Source organism: Phyllostomus hastatus, unplaced genomic scaffold (assembly GCF_019186645.2).
Source record: "Phyllostomus hastatus isolate PE091 unplaced genomic scaffold, TTU_PhHast_1.1 phas_scaffold_129, whole genome shotgun sequence".
In the NCBI taxonomy this organism is placed as follows: Eukaryota; Metazoa; Chordata; class Mammalia; order Chiroptera; family Phyllostomidae; genus Phyllostomus; species Phyllostomus hastatus.
In genome coordinates, this window is record NW_025334009.1 from 829,566 (window position 1) to 845,902 (window position 16,337).

Here is a 16,337-nt window from a genome sequence, read left to right on the forward strand (position 1 = left end):
ATTCATGGTCTTCGCCGAGCGGGAGACGGAACAAAAGCTCTTGGTTTCCCCTGCGTGTGTCCTTCCCGGTTTCAGGGTGCTGGGCCGCTCAGACCGCGCTCCAGCGTGCGCAGGCCACCGTCACAGCAGGGGTTTCAGGCGGGGCCAGGCCACGGAGGTGCGGCTGCCCCCGCCCACCCGGCACCAGGGCTCGCGGGGGCAGCTGCTGTTGCAGCTCAGGGCCCCCAGCCCTTGCTGGGCGGCGGGAACGTGAAATGTAAGCTGTGCCGCCTCCCTGGCTCCTGTGCGAACCGGCCCGGTCACTTTGAGGCGAGCTGCACTTCCCGTGCCGTGGCCACAATGTACCCCTCCCGGAGCTGCACTGACAGTTGCCGATCTGTTTCCGGCTCCCAGGGGGGAAAATGCTGCCTGACACGGAGCGGAGCGCGGGGCTGATCCCGATGGTGTTGGCTGATCCTGATGGTGTTGGCTGATCCCGATGGTGTTGGGACTCTGTGCGGCTGGGATGGGAGGGCTGGGGTGCGTGTGGGGTGCAGCCTGCACCCTGTTAGACGTCCTTCCGTGCTGCATGCGTGTCCACCCGTGTTTCTGTTCTCCCGAAGCACGCGTGGGCCTCTGCCCTGTCACGCCAGTCACCCCGGGACGCAGAGGTGGTCCGGGGGGCCCTCTGAGTTACAGGGCGGGACAGCTGTCTTCTCCCCATGGCTGAGCTGGGAGGGCGGGCGGACTCTACCCGGCCTGTGCGGACCCGGGAGGGCTGGGGGGCTCCCCTGGTGAGCAGAGTAGGTGTGGGGAGCAGACCCCAGCCCCCCGCAGTGGGGGGGCCCGGGGCGGGGCTCACTGCTTCCCAGAAGCAATTTCTGACACATCGCACCCTGTTGGCTGGATGAGTCGTCACACCACGACGGTGGGTGTCCAGTCATGTAACGCCACATCCGAAAAGACTCTTTATCGCTGCTGTAACCTGTTGGTCGTCTTAAGAAACACTTGAACCACACAAGGGTAATGTTTTTTCAGTTTCCACGGCACAGAATGGCCGAGTGGAGACCAAATAGAGTCAGTGACATTATTCCAGTTCAGGAACAGGGACTCCCTTTGCGTGGTGGTGGTGGTGGTGGGGCGGGTGTTTCCCATCACGATCGGTACAACTTCCCAGACCTTCAGGTGACCAACACAGCAGACAGGTGACCAACACAACAGCAGACGGCAGCACCGTGTCTGCCTGTAGATGTGACCCGCCGTCCCCGCGCGTCCTGCGTCTGCAGCCGAGCGACAGGCGCCCAGAACCGAGGACGCGTCCCCGGGCCGGTCTGGCTCCGCACTCACCGACTTTCCCACTGGTTCTGGGCGAGCCACCAGGGCGACTGACTTTCACGGACAAAGGGAGTTCCGTAGCCAAGGATCTGATCCCTGCGCTTCGCAGCGAGTGTGTTTAAAACAGCGCCTTGTAAGCGATGGTTAGCTGCCGGTCGTCACGGCGTCCGAAGGAGTGAAACCGCGAGAGGCGGTGAAGGCAGGTCGACACTTCCATCTTCCTTCCGCTTCTCTGGGCCCCAGGGTCGGCGGACGCCCTGCGTCAGACCCCGAACCTGGACGTTTCGGCAGCGGTGGCTGGCCCTTGCCCTCCGGTGCCTCCTTTGTGGGCTCCCTGTCGCCCCTGTTCAGCCTCCTTCAGTGCAGGGACTCTGCACACGGAGAGTTGTTTTGCTGGAAAAACGGAGGACTGAGTGTGTGATGCGTCCTGAGTGGGCCCAGTGGGTCGGACCGGGGGAGACAGAGCCACCTGACGACCAGGGACACGGGCTGAAGGAGGCGGGTCTGGCCCATCGGCCCTGGGCTGCCCCGGGGCGCCTCCGAGGAACACCCCTCCGGCCGAAAACCCGGCTCCTAGGGGCGGTCTCTGGGTTCTGGGGGGCGCTACCCGCCGTCCTTACTCAAAGCAGAGGGGGCGGGGAGCCCCGTGCGCCTCGGTGGGGTCCTTCGGAACAGCGTCTCACGATGAGGAAGGCTCCGGCCCACGGACGAGCACACGGAATGCCCGTCTGTCTGTAGGCGGGGCGGGGTGCGTGAGCCGTGCGTGTGTTACATTCTCTGCGTGTCTCTCCCTAATCTGCAGGCCACGCCGCGGTCGGCAGGGACGACAGTGAGGTGGTCGCCCTGTGGGGCCGCCGTTCCGGAGGAGCGATGGAGGCGCCGTCAGGTGCCAGGGGCTCGGCGGTCTCACCTCTGATCCTCTTCCTGCTGGAGCTCGCCGCCGCCGCCGCCACGGAAATACCCCTCTCAGGTACGGTGCTGGCCTGGGCGCCGACTCCCTGGGGTTCCGTAGGGGCCTTTTGATTTTCCGGGAGGGCCGCATTTCTCTGTGGCCCCCAGCACTCTGTGCCAGAGTGTGCCTCTGCCTTTTTCAGGTCTTGGTGGCTCAGGTGGCCTCGGCTGCCGCCTCCCGTGCAGATGTGACCTGTGCGGACCTGAGCTGTACCCATGAGGGGGCTTTGGGCCACAGAAGACCCTCTGCAATGTGACCCACAGCCATCCTTCTATGTACTCCAGTTTCTTATTTTAGGGACACTATGATTTAGAAATGACTGGTACCCAAGCAACCACGACAGAAGGGAAACTGAGTGAGCTTGGTATTCTTTTCCGAGGTGGCTGTGTATTTCAGGTGGAAGGTGAGTTAGGAGAGTGGTGGGTGCCTGTGTTGACAGCGCTCAGGTAGCGCGGCGGCAGCGTGGGTGCAGACCCGGGGCCTGCGGTGTGCGTTGGTGTCCAGAGGCTGGTCGGCGGTCTCCTGGAAGTGCGTGTCTCACACGCACGTGCTGGTAAAGGTGCACCCCGAGCTCTGGAAGTCGCCGGTCAGGTTAAATGAGGGAATGTAAAGGTTCGACGAGTAGCGTGTGCGCAGTAAACACAGGGCGTGTGCCCGCGCGTTAGCTGCGTCGTGCAGAAGTCTGGGACACTCTCCTGTGCCCTCTGCACGGGGGACTTAAAGGACCCTGCAGCGGTCACGGGCGTTTCATCCGTGCGGTTCGTGCCGTGTCTCCCGCGTGTGGTGTTGAGCGTCACGGCCCCAGGGTCACGGCCGTGTCTGTGGGTGAGCATCTCGGCGCTGGGAACAGCCCCCCCGGGCCCCGGGTTCCGGAGGGCCAGTCTTGGCCTCGGAAGGTCGGACACGCGCTGCAGGCGAGCACTGAGCCGGACGTGTCCCGAAGGCCCAGTCGGATCGGGAGCACAGGAGGCCGTCGCTGTGCGGCAGGAGGCGTCTACAGCCACTTTCCGGGGCCTCCTGAGTTGCGTGACGTGGAGTCTGCCACCACGCACTGTGCCCACCCTCACGTCTGCACCCACCCCCAGGTGAGAGCCCCTCTCCCAGGTGAGAGCCCCTCCCCCAGGTGAGACCCCCCCCCAGATGAGAGCCCCCCCCCAGGTGAGAGCCCCCCCCTCCCGTGGCAGGTGGTCAGGTCTCCGTTGCCAAATTCCCTCTTCCTGAGGAGCCCCACTGAGGTAGACGCGAGGCTTCCTCTGAGCAAGACGGGCTGCACCCCGCCGGCTCAGGGACAGGCCGGGTGGGCCCGCCCACCGCGGAGATTCTGGGGGGTGCCGGGGGTCGGTCACCTGCAGTCGGGCCTTTCGGTTTGAGTCAGCATCACTGGACGGGGAGCCAGGTCCTCGGGGGCCCGGCGGGAAAGGGCCAGTGGCTTCCCGTCCTGCCCGCCGCAGGTCCGGGCCCTGACCGCCGTCTCTGAGGCAGCCCCCGCCCCCCCGCCGTGCCGTGGTGCGCCCGGTTCCCCGAAACCCACGGCACTCGCCGAATCTGGGTGTCTCAGCCCCTCACCCCTCTTCCTGCCGCGCTGTCCTCAGACAACAATTGTTATAAAATACGAATGACATGTTTTCGGAACAAGTGACTATTACCCACTTATTTCGGCCCTCCGGAGCATGCACGGGCAGATGGAGCCCGGGCAGGCGTTCAGCTCGAGTGTCAGCGCGCTGCCGGGTGCCTCTGTAATTGGCCTAATTGCGGAGGAAGGATTTATAACGCGGGATGTGTGTGCTTATGGCACCCACAGGGGACGAACGCCGTTCCCCGAGCAACTAGCTGTTGCCGGGACTTTACGGCCTTAGCAAGTTTAGGAGAGAGTAATGCCCCGATAAACAGGCTGCTCCCCGTCATTAGCCGAGGCTCGGGGACCCCTGGCTGCGAGCCCGCCCCCCCCCCCGCCCCCACCACCTGCAGCAGCAGCGAAGCGCTCGGATTCTCGAGGAGGCCGGGGCCGCGCCCCTCAGACGCGGGAGCGAGCAGAGCTGGGGCATGGGTCAGCGGGGACACGGGTGCGCTCGGTTGTTCCTGCACCGTTTGCTGGGGCCCCGTGGGGGCAGCCCGGGCGTGGGCGAGTGTCCCCGCGGCGGTGAGACTCGGTCACCAGTTGCCTCGGGCAGAAGGGAGAGCTGCCCTTGGGTGCTGGGAACTGCATGAGCCAGCATCCTGGGCTGACCAGCGGTCCCATGTGGTCAGCCGAGAAACACTCTCGCTTTCATGAGGGTCCGGCCTTGGTCCCTGAGAGCATCCCTGTCAGCGTGTGGGGGGATGAACCAGGAGGCGCCGTGGAGCGGCTGACCGGTGTGACAACTGCCGCCGTCGCCTCTGTCCCCCTCCCCCAGGCCCCCGTTGGGGCGCCGCCGGGACTGGGCAGGACAGTGGGCAGCCTGGAGTCACACTGGCGAGGCCCTGGGGGTGTCACTCAGCGTGAATCTCGTGGGCCCGTGACGTCCAGGGAGACAGACAGCTGACCATATGTGCGGTCACTGATGGAAAGTGAGCGTCCGAGCAAAAACTGGGATCGCGGCAAACCTGCGTTCCCCACCCTGAGCTCAGCGGCTCCCCCGCACTTGAGGCTGCTTGGGTCCGACCAGGACCGGCGAGGGTGGCAGCCAGCGCCTCTGGGGCGCCGGGCCCTGAAATGGGTCAGAAGTCCGAACCGGTGCTCGGTCCAACGCAGCGAACCGGTGGGTGCTCTTCCCGAGAGACTCCCATGGGACGTCGCAGCGCCAGGGCCCCCGCCCCCCCATCGCAGAGCCCACGGCGAGACCACAGCAGAGTGTGGACGTTTGCCGCTGGGCCGTCAGGGTGCGCGTGGCAGGAGATGCACGGGTGACGACCGAGTGGCGAGTTTTGGTGCACGCTCCCATCGCCGGGTGGGACGGTGAGCTGCCCCCCTCTCCCAGTTCGGGTCCCAGTGAGGCCGGCATCCTCACGTCTGCATGCAGAACGGCTCTCGCAGGAGGGTGGGAGCAGAGGCGTGAGAACCCGTGTCGGCCCTGACGCAGAAGTGCGGTGCGTGAGCCGGCGCCCCGCTCCCGTCGCGCCGAGTGTCTCCGAGAACACGCGTTGTCGGTTTCAGCGCGGCGTGACGGGCTCCCTTAGTTCCTGCTGCGGTGGGTGTGGTCAGGCGTGAGTCATGTGAACAAAGGCGCTTGGGGGTCTCCGAGAACTTTTAGGCATGTCAGGTGACCCCGAGACCAAGGACTGAGAACGGCTTCTCCAGCCCGAGCCCCCGATCTCACAAACGAGGAGAAGGAGCGGGTGGGGGCCGGGCGTGGGGTGCAGGGCTCGGGGTCCTCCTCGTGGCCCCCTCTGCAGGAGGGTTCCCCCCAGTCGGCCTCCCTGACTTTCTGCAAACTGCTCCTCTCAGAACGTACCCCCCAAAGGCAGGGTCCTGCTGGACCGCCAACCCCCAGACGGGTCTGTCCCCTCCCGGGCTGGAGGCAGCAGGGTGGCCGTGCTCAGTGGCGGGGTGTCTGTCGGCGGGGACCCCGGAGGGCTCGGTGGCAGATGGTCACGTGCCGTGAGCTGTGCCCCCTCAAAGCTGAGCCCAGGCCTGCTCTCCAGCGTGCGAGCACTGAACATGCCCATGACCGTGTGTGTGTGTGTTTGGTCCTGCAGGGGGCGGGGGGGGCTGGCCTGGAGCCCCCAGCAGCTGAGCCGGGAAGAGGAGGAGAACTGGTGAGCGGGCGGGGGGGGTGACAGCTGGTGCACACGCTCAGGGGACACCCCTTGCTAACACGAGGAGTAAAGGGAGCAAACCCAAAGAGTCCAGGGAGGCTGTGTCTCTCCTGGAAATAATTAGTCGGACGTTTTATTATTTTAGATGCGGGCGTTGGTGGCTGGGACGCCACCCAGAGTCACCCCCGTGTGTCTGTGCCTGGAGATGTGTCAGGAGTCGCTGACTCAGCACAGGAAAATTTATGAGGGCGTTTACCGAGGTCTGTGTTACACGGGAAAGGGAGGATGAGAATGAAATCCAACCTCTGGTAATAAGAAAAGTGTTAGATGTTGATCACATGTCAGCGGAAAGAAACAGTGTAAAAGGAGTGAATTAAATGTGATGTCTGAGAAAACCATAAAGAAAGATAAAAACGGCAGACCTGTCCAAACGACAGGGCCAGCAGGCGGTGGGCAGATGCGGAGACCCAGTGCCGGGGATCTCAGAATAGGTCCTTTACGGCTGGACTGAGACGGCAGGTTCTCTCCTGCTTTAAAAACGGGCCTGCGCCCTGGCTGGCGTGGCTCAGTGGATTGAGCATGGGCTGTGAACCAAAGTGTCGGAGGTTCGATTCCCAGTCAGGGCACGTGCCTGGGTTGCAGGCCACAGCCCCCAGTTTCCCTCTCTCTCTCTCTCTCCCTCCCTTCCCTCTCTAAAAATAAATAAATAAAATCTTAAAAAAACATGGGCCCGTTATTCTGGGTTGGAACTCTGGGTAAACGGCCACCCATGGCCATATGCAGTCACGGCACCGGGTGGGGTTCCTCTGCGCCGAACGCTCTGTGTTCGCTGACTGTCCCTCCGTCAGCCCAGCCCTGCGTTCGCCGCTGCAGAGCGTGTGTCTGCCGCGCCCCGTCGGAGCGGAACTGCCCCCCCACCCTGGTGTCGGAAGCGTGCCCCCCTCTAACGCCCCCTCTCCCTGTGCAGTCCCGCAGGTGCCGACCATCACAAAGCAATCCAAAGTCCTGGTCGCCTTCCCCTTCGATGAGCACTTCCAGATCGAGTGCGAGGCCAAAGGGAACCCGCCGCCGCAGTGAGTGTCCCTCCCGCCCCCGCCCCCGCCCCCACGGCGGTGCCACGTGGGGAGTCCCCCGCCCTTCTCCCAGCGCCGACCCCCGTGAGCAGGTCACACGGGACGTCTGCAGGGAGGGGCCGCCACGGTGCGGCGGCTGCGTCCTCAGAAATGAAGTCTGGCTGCTGTTTCCCCGCGGTTGTCTGCCAGCGGAAGTCGCTCCTCCCCGAAACGAACTGTCTCGAGGGAGGTGCCCGGCCGAGCGAGGCTGGGGCGGCTCTCCGCGCTGGGCACGGCCCCCCTCCCAAGGGGGCGAGCCCCCGAGACCAGGGCGAGTCCTGCTCTGGGAGAGGCAGCGTCGGGAAGCCACAAGTTAGCGCGCTTGTGAGCGGGGTCCGTGTTATCACGTGTCTCTGCATGTGCCACCCACACTGCCCGTGAGCAGGCCGCTGCCGCTGTTTTCTCAGCCACAGTAGAAGAGTGTCGTCGCCCGGGGGGCAGGATGCAGCCCGTGGGCACGGCACTCTGGGTGCTGCTCGTGACCTGCTGCTTGTTACCGTGGGCCATCGTAGTCCCCGCGGCAGCCCGTCCAAAGTGCCGTCCGCGTCGGGGGAGGAGGACCTGTGTGCTGGGGGGCGGGGGCCACAGGGAGGATTCCAGACGGTGAAGTGGCTCAACACGGGCAGCGACACTCCCTCGTTTCATCTGCTGCGGTTGCTGCCTGCCCCTCGTCTGCCCCTCGTCTGCCCCTTGCGAAGGCACGTGTTCCGTGAGAATGTGTCACCTGACGCGTGCCGCCGTGACCCAGTAGGGGCGCTTTGTCACACTGCTGCCCAGAAAAGGGGGGCAAGGCGACTGGGATGGTGGCCATGTGACAGCGACACTGTCCTCCCCGGCACTGTGACAACCAGGAAACTCAGCGAGCGAAATTACGTATTTGAGCCTGGGCTCAAATACTCGACATTTATCGTGGTCTCCGAATGTCAGTGATTGGGCAAACTCAGAAACAATCCTCACTTAAAAGGAGCGGAACAAAGCCCGAGGGACTGCTGACCGGCTCCGTCGCACCCGTGTTTTTGCGTGTTTCCCGCCGTCCAGGCTGCTCTTACAAAAACATGGCGCCTGGCCTGGGGGGTGTCACGGCAAAGACCAGTCTCCGGCAAAGACCGCTTCCAGAGGGCGCGAGGTCCAAGCCCAGGCGCCACAGGCCTGGTGTCTGCAGGGACCCCGCTGGTTCCCTGAGTGCCCCCCTCGCAACCGCACGGGGTGGGGGGGGAGAGCAGGAACTCGCTCTGGTGTGCAGACCCTGAGGTCCCCTTACTGGGGACCCCCACTGGTGACCTTGTCAGCTGCCATAAGCCCCACCTCCCCACACCCTCATGTGAAATCTGGGGCACGTAAACGTTCAGTCTGCAGCAGCCTGGGAGGTGATTTCTATTGTACCCCAGTAAATACATATATATACATTTAACCATGAATGCTTTGGTTTTCCGTGTAAACATCTGTGCATTTGTGTATAAATACCTCCGGGCATGTTACGGCTTTCCCACATCGTCAAGCTGAGTTTCTGTTACAGATTCACGTGGACCAAAGACGACAAGCCCTTCGACCTCTCCGACCCGCGGGTCGTGGCCTCCAACCACTCGGGGACCTTCCGGATCCCCAACGAGGGGCACGTCGCACACTTCCAGGGCCGGTACCGCTGCTTCGCCTCCAACCGGCTGGGCGCCGCCGCGTCGGAGGAGATGGAGTTCATCGTCCCCAGTGAGTCCCGCGGCGGGGCGCCGGCCTCGGTGGTTGGGTCCAGGGCAAGGGGGCTGCGGAGACGTGGCTCATTGGGGTTTAACTGGCCACTTGTGTCTCGCTGTCTGTGGACCAGGGGGCGCTCTCCCGGGGTGATGCTGGGACCCGGGGAGCTGGCGGGCCGTGGAGGTGGCCGCCGTCCACTCAGTGTCCAGTTCCACCGTGTGGCGAGATGCAGGCGTTAGTCGGGTTCGGCCAGCTGTGCCGCGGACACCCCCCCAGCCCCTGTCCGCGCCGGGCGCCCCCTCATCGTGGGGCTCCCCCAGGCCTGGCTGCTCTGCCAGGGCGTGGGCGGTCCTCACGCAGCCTCCCCGTGACCTGCCCTCGTCCCCTGGCTGCCATGCGGGCCCCGGGGGCCTGCGGGGGCAGAGGACTCGGAGCCTCCCTTCCGGCGAGTCGGGACGCAGGGAGCTTCTCCCTGCGGGGGGCACAGAGCCCGCCCGAGGGGAACAGGGGCGTCCGCCAGGAGCGGGCAGCAGAGGTCAGTGTTGTCAGGAACTCCTGGCATTCCCGGTCGGCCTGGGGACCGTGAGCTGCTTTCCTGCCGGGGTGGCATGTATCCACGGTCACCCCCAGAACCAGGCCTTGGTCACCTCCAGCCTGGGCTCCGGGCCCGGGGCCTCTGGCGACCGCCTGTCACAACCCACGCCCCCCGACCTTACAGGACCCAGCGCCGGGGGGTTCTAACCAGCCACGGGCTCAGAGAATAAGTCCTTCCGTGTGCTCAACCTGCCATCCGCGGCCGGGCGGCAGTTTCCTCCGGCGCTGCGGACGCTGCAGGGAGGGGACTCAAAGACAGTCACAGCCCTCGCGGATATGGAGGAAGCACGCACACACGCCTCCCAAAGCACCGTGGAAAACCGTGTGCCTCGCCCTAAAAGGGGGTGGGGCCTGGGTGTAAACCGCTGCAGCGGGGAGATCAGAGGTCGATAAAGACGCCCGTGACGTGCGCGTCCTATTTGCACTAAAAGTCGGGAAAGACGTGAAGGATGAGCTGTGGTGTGAGGAGGGGGGAGAAAAGCGAGATGAGCAGACATCTTTCTTAAAGACTGGAATCGCGTTCAAACACACGCCACCAGTTACAGGCACAAGCACATGGGCTACATGCTGCAAACGAGGAAAAAGCCGTAAATAGTTCACGACGTGAGGTCCTTCTGTCCACCGACAGGCGGAGATGACACCCCAGTTGAGTGTCACCCACGGGGAGCAGCAGGGCTGCGTCCCGGGTGGCCGAGGGGCCTCGTGCTGCCAAGGGCTCCCGGACATGACGACCAAGTGTGTGCGGCAGAAATGGGGCCGCGGGGAGAGGCAGACGCCTCTCGTCCAACGACAGGGTGACGACAGAGAGAGGCGTCACCTTCTCGTTCCCCGGAAGCTCCAGCGCAGAAGTTCCGTCGGAGGCGCCTGGGGGGTGGGCAGGCCCCGCCGGCAGCCTCAGCAGGTGTGACCCCGAAACCCATGCCGGGCGAGTTCCCGACACTTGGCACCACCTCAGGGGGAAAGCAGGACCGTGGGCAGTTGAGTTAGGCGCCCACAGCAAAGGGACACTGGAAAAGTCCAGCATCTTGCAAATTGCTGACCGCATGCATCTCCCCGTCACTCCCGGGCCACAGGGAAATGGCGAGGGGACGGGACGTGTCCCGAAGGGGTGGCGGCAGGGACTCTGCCGACGGCACCTGCTCCAGCAGCCAGCGCCGTGTGCAGGCAGGGGGTGTTCCCACCCCACCCGAGACCCCCCCCCCAGCAGGAGGGAGGGAGGGCAGCGGGTGACGTCCACCCACCGGGGACAGAGCGTGAGGACGAACACAGGCACCCGGACAGAAGGGCAGACGGAAGGGAGGAACCAGCTCCCAGAAAGCAGTGCAGAGGGAGGAAACCATCGGTCGGCCGCCACCAAGCGTCGGTCCAGCAGACAGGTGTGGAAGGTCCAGGGCTGGGCGTTGTGCATAATCAGGGAAAAACGTCTTCAGAGACCGACATGCACGGGGAAAACGCCGCCGTTCCTGGACTGGAAGCCTCGGCGGGGCTGAAATGCAGTTCTTCTGCAGCGTGACCAAGCACAGACCTCCAGGTGGACGGAGGACTTGCCCGCCCGTGCAGTGGAACCGTGGTCTGGGTGTCAGAGAAAGACTTGGACAGCATTCGCGACACCCGGGGGCCGGGGGGGCTCTTCAGCATGCCGTCCGCAGGCTCCAAGGGGAGGTCGCCGAAGGGCACTGGGCTGCACTTGACCTTCAGCCCCTCTCTTCTTCAGACCATCCCCGGATGGGGCAGAGGTCAGCCACCGCGCAGGACGGGCAGCTGCCTGCGGAGATGACCAAATGCAACATCGTGTGTGAGTGTGCGAATGATCGCACAGACTCCCAGGAAATAACAGAGTGGCCCGAGACGGGAGCGTGCACCGGGGGCTGGAGGAACCCACACAGAGGTGGGCGGGCAGGTGCTCAACCCAGAGACCGACCCGCCGCGACCCAGGCGGTGAGAGCGCCCGGCCCCATGACGCCGCGGACGACGCCCCAGAGTCCGAGGCTCCAGTCGGGGCGTGCGGCTCCCAGGGCCCAGGCCGCAGGTTTGCAGACACCAGCTCTCGACCTCCTCCGGGGAAGCCCTGTCCCCGGCGCCCCTGTTGCCCGGCCCATGTGAGAGCGGCTCGGGAGGCTCTGAGTCGGCGGGGCGGGCGTTAGCAACGTCCCGGAGACCCGCCAGTCCCATCCCAGTGGCGCAGAGGAGAGGGCCAGCGCGGGTGCAGAGGGAGACGACCACTGGGCGGGGGGCGTGGGTGAGCCCCGGGAGCAGGTCGACCATGCGTGCACTGTGGTTCTGTCTGTGGAAGCTCACACGTAGGTGAGAGCAGATGTTGTCCGGGAGTGTAGTTTCGTGGGGTGAGGTTATGATGCAAAGTAAAATTCAGGGCAGCGGCCATCTCTGATGGGACCCGGGGGGTGGGGGGTATGACTGAGGGGCACCCGGCAGGAAGGCCCCGGCGGCAACGGCGTTTCTTGTGTGTGATGGGCGGTGCCTAGAGGAGTGTGAGTCGTGTTTCCTTCCTCCTTTTCACCCTTTTGTCTACTCCTCAAACGGCCCCTTTGTGCATGTGAAACCAATGGGCCTGGAGCCCAGCGATCGGCCCGAGTCCCACGTCCTGGGCTGGTGGGTGGGGTTCTGCGTCACGGTGAAGGACAGGGCAGCGACGTGTGTCCTTGGAAGCGACCTCCGGAGTCCACGTTCAAGGTCACGTTGAGTAGCAAAGGGTAATGGATTCTGGGTCAGAAAGGACTGCTCTGAAAATTATGGGTCGCGGATCATAAAACCAGATCAATCAGTCTCTCCTCCACCTCCTTACCTGCCTGTGTATGTGCGTGCCTGCCCACCCATCCGTCACCTGCCGTCTCTCAGCTGAAACAAGATGAGGGAGAGCGAGCGAGGGGGGTTATTGGAAAGCTGCTGAAGGAGACGCGGCTGATCCCTAACCCGAATTCTGGTGGTTGCCATGGAGACAGAAAAGAGAAGGCGGCAGGCAGCTGGTCCCACTGCAGAGCTGGAAATGGCTCGTTCCAGTCTACAGCGCTGCCTTCCAAGGATCTTTAAAAAGACGTTTTCTCTGGCGATCAGGGCAGGCCCAGCGCAGACCCAAACAGTGTCAGGGGGGCTCTGGCCGGGCCCCGCGGGCGCCGGAGTCAGAGCTGCAGGGGTTTGAGCTAAGTGGTGGGCGATTGCCTCGTTTTCCTGCCGCTGTGAAAAGGGGGAAATAAATCGGTTCCTCGGGCGCCGTGCTCCATCTCTCCTGAAACTGCTTCACCACCTTGCCGCTTTCTGGGGTCCTTTGTGTTCTGAGTAGGACCAGAACCCCAGGCCCGAGGGGTTTGCAAATCAGAGACTGACCAGTCATAGCTTTCTCCAGCCTGTGCCCCCTGACCTTCTCTTGCACCGCAGAGATTTGATCCTTTTTCATATCAGTGGAAGCTCTGTGGTCTGAATTTTGTGATGCATTTCTCTCGCTCCTTCAAGCTTCCACTCGTAGCCTTGAGGGCTCCAGCCACTGGAGTGCCCAGGCGGGCAGAGCCCCCACAGGCCGGGGCCTCCTGTGCACACACGCACAGTGCCCTGCTGGTGACCGCCCTGCCCTCGGGCTGGCCAGGGGAGGGGTCGGAGGACAAGCTCCGGACAAGCGCAGTGCGCTGCGCCCAGGCCCGGGAAGGGCCGCTCTGCCAGCGGGGTCTGCCGGTGCAGTGCGGAGAGCCGGTCCCGCACTCAGCAAGCCTCACGGAGCCCTCCTCCCGGCCGGCCGCTCTCCTCGAGATTCACGGTGCAGTGGGGAGGGGGGCAGGGGGGCGGTTTCCTGGAGAGACGTCCCCCCGGGGGCACGGCCGGAGGGCCTGGGGGAGGGGACCTCTTTCCTCCCCTCCACCGTCCCGGCCCCCCGTGGAGTGAAGGTGGCGACATGAGATCCTGCTTCTCCTGGTCGGGGTCCCCCTCCACCCACCAGGGCCCGGCGGCCTTGGCGACTGGGCATTCCCGGTCCCCCTGGGTGCGGGCTGAGCTGCCGTCTGCGTGATGTCTCGGACAACGGTCGAGGCATCGTTTGGATACGAGACACAGCCAGCGATCAGACGTTTGACGTGGGCCCAGAGAATAGCCCCGTCCGGTCTGGTCAGGCCCCCCGCGAGCGGTGGGGGCTCTGGAGGGGTGGACCGCCCATCTGGGACGAGCCAGAGCCCAGCACCCAGGAAGGTGGTCATCCGGAGCCACTTTGCGCAGAGCTGCTGGTGTCCCAACTCAGCACACCCCGCGTGTCTCCCGGACCCACGACACAGGTAGCCGCCGCCCCCGGCCGGGGTGACTTGTAAACGGGGGCGTGTCTGCATTTGAACCCGCGCAGACTCCCGGCCTGCTGTCGACTCACGGAGATTAAGTTTCACGCTCACCCGTGGGTGTCAAAACGTTGGCTTTCCCACACGGCATCGGGCTCACTGAATGGTTTCCCAGTCAAAGGGTCGGACCTAAAAAACCTGAAAATTAATGTCCTTTGTGATGTCTGTTCTCAGACCTTGAGTTTTATCACACGGATAAATACTCTTCCCTGTTTCCAGACACCGGGGCCACCTTCGGCCAAAGGCTGCTCCGGAGATTTATGGGACGTGCTGAAGGCTTTGGAGGACTTGCACATTTTCTTTTCCTCGTTTTGTTTTTTTTAATCAGTGATGCCTTGGAGGGCAGGTGAACGGCGTGTTCCCACGTGCAGGGTTGGGGTTTTGGGATCTCGATTTAATCGACGCGGGACGGGCGTTCTTCCCTGGCAACAGGATGCGCTGGAACCGTCAGGTTTCTGAGCTCTCGCAGGGGGCGGCCCTCCGACCGGGGCTCCGTGCGTCTGTCTCGTCGGCGGCCGCACGGTGGGAGGACGCCGTCTCGGAAGCAGTGCCCCGGCCGGGCCTGCGCCGTTCGCTTGTTCAGTGGGAACCGCGGGCTCTTTGCGTCGGAGTCCGGGTTTCCCCTCCGGGGTCGCGCCTCGTGTCCGAGTGTCAGACAGTCAGAGGGGTCGGGGGACTGGCCCCTGACCCCCCCCACACCGACTTCAGGGCCAGTGCGCCCTGGGTGTCAGGGGAAGCCGTCACACGAAACGAGGGGTGAGAGCCTGGGGCTTCGGGTGGGGCCGGCGTGTGAGCCGCCGCGCGTCCCAGCCTGCGGCGGGCTCCCTGTGCAGTGGTTCGGGTGCGGGGAGGTGGCTCTGGGTCAGGGCCGAGACCGGGCGGCAGGTGGGCGGCGCTGCTGTTCACCTGGGGACCCGAGCCCGGTGGACGTGCATGGGGATCAGGCTTTCTGCCTCTCCGTGGGCACCGCATGGCCCCCCAGCTGGCGGCTGTCCCAGGTGCGCTTCCAGACCTGCTGGGAGAACATGCTGGAAAGGGGTGACAGGGGGCCGGGGGGGGGGGGATTTGGAGCCAGCAGGGACCCTCCCGTGACAGAAGCCAGCCCCAGCCCACCTGGCCCGGCGCTGTGAGGACCGCCCTGCGCCCTGCCACACCAGTCTCTGAAGGGCCCTTGATTTTGGACAAAAAGCCACTCGGTGCGGCCAGCTGGTGCACCAGCAGGAGGTGGCAGCAGCTTCCCGGGCAGGACATGCGGGGGCTGCTTGCGGGGGAGGAGCCGGACGGACGGGAGCACGTCTGCGGGCGTCTGGGAGCGACAGGGTCTTCCCCGAGCCGCGGCGGAAGCCGGGGCTCCGGTGATGGGACACCCGTGCATTCTGCCCGGGGAGCCCCGTCCCTTCCCTGGGAAGGAGCGAGTGCCTTCCGGGGCCCTGCTCCTCCGCGGGGCCGGGGCGACTCCGAGGGCACAGGCATTTTGCGCGTTCTTGAAGCTGCCGTGCAAAAATCATCCATGAAAGTACGCAGTCAGCGCTGGCGTTGGGACCTGGAGCTGACAGTCCCCTGAGCAGAAAGGCAGGCAGGAGCGCGTGTGGCGGTGACGACATCCCAGTGGGTTCCCACCTTGGGTTCCCTGGTGCCCGAGTGTCCTTGAACCCGTGGGGGGTGCCCCCCCACCCCTCCCCACAGGGGAGAGATGAGACCCAGGGCTGGGGGTGTCGAGCTTGCCACAATGTCTCTGATCTTTCCAGAGAAGACGCGTTAAGATGTCGCTCGTGCCCTTGGGCGGTAGTTCTGACGTAGTGCCTTCCTTCCAATGGCTTCCTCTGCAGACGTCCCCAAGTTCCCTAAGGAGAAGATCGAGCCCCTGGAGGTGGAGGAGGGGGACTCGGTCGTGCTGCGCTGCAAGCCCCCCGCCGGCCTGCCCCCACTGCACATCTACTGGATGAACATCGGTGAGTCCCGCCCGCCCCCGCGCCGAGTGCCTGGCCCGGGAGACGCAGGGCCGCCACGGCCGCCCTGTCTGGGGGACTCAGCCCACCTGCAGTCTGCCCCGGGTTTGAAGCGTGCCCCCCCGCCCCGCCGTGTGTCTGTGGACGCGCTGGGAGCCACTCACCGTGTCCCTGCGTGGTGTGGCCCCACGGGGGAGAGCAGAGGCTGGTGATGCGCTTGTTTCCATGCAGAATGTGGTGGTCTGTGCCCAGACCACCCTCCCACCTCCGGGAGGGGGCCGCTCAGCGCGGGCTCGCCGGTCTGCTGCCAGCGGCACCGTGTTCCCGGTTCAGCCAGGCTCACCCCCCTCCCCCCGGCGTGCAGGGACCTGCAGGGAAGCTGGCGTTAGCCTTGCGGTTGGTTTTCCGGAGCGTTCGCTAGCTCTCGAGTTGGCGTCCCAGCATCCGGCAGAGCCCACGTCTGGGACGTGTCTTCCCAGCGTCTCTGAATGTTCTCTCTCCTGGGGCCGCGGGGAGAACGGGGACGTTGGTGCAGCGCTCGCAGGAAGCTCAGGAAGCGCCTCTCGGCTGCAGCCAGACAGCCGGGTGCCGTCGCCCCTGGGCGCTCTCGGCCGCGTCCAGGAAAGAGGGGTCCCTTTCTCAGAGACGGCATCGGGGAGAC

The 16,337-nt window shown here is 64.7% G+C and overlaps 1 protein-coding gene across 8 annotated transcripts in view; it reads left to right on the plus strand.

Annotated features, from left to right (window-relative positions):
• CHL1 (cell adhesion molecule L1 like) overlaps positions 1-16,337 on the plus strand; it is a 98,662-nt gene that overhangs the window by 47,157 nt on the left and 35,168 nt on the right. For all 8 annotated transcript variants that reach the window (XM_045856866.1, XM_045856865.1, XM_045856872.1 and 5 more), the window contains exons 2-5: positions 2,117-2,284; positions 6,969-7,074; positions 8,630-8,817; positions 15,557-15,679. In XM_045856866.1, the coding sequence (XP_045712822.1) occupies positions 2,185-2,284; positions 6,969-7,074; positions 8,630-8,817; positions 15,557-15,679 (517 nt within the window). In that variant the 5' untranslated portion in view covers positions 2,117-2,184. The remainder of the gene's footprint in view (positions 1-2,116; positions 2,285-6,968; positions 7,075-8,629; positions 8,818-15,556; positions 15,680-16,337) is intronic.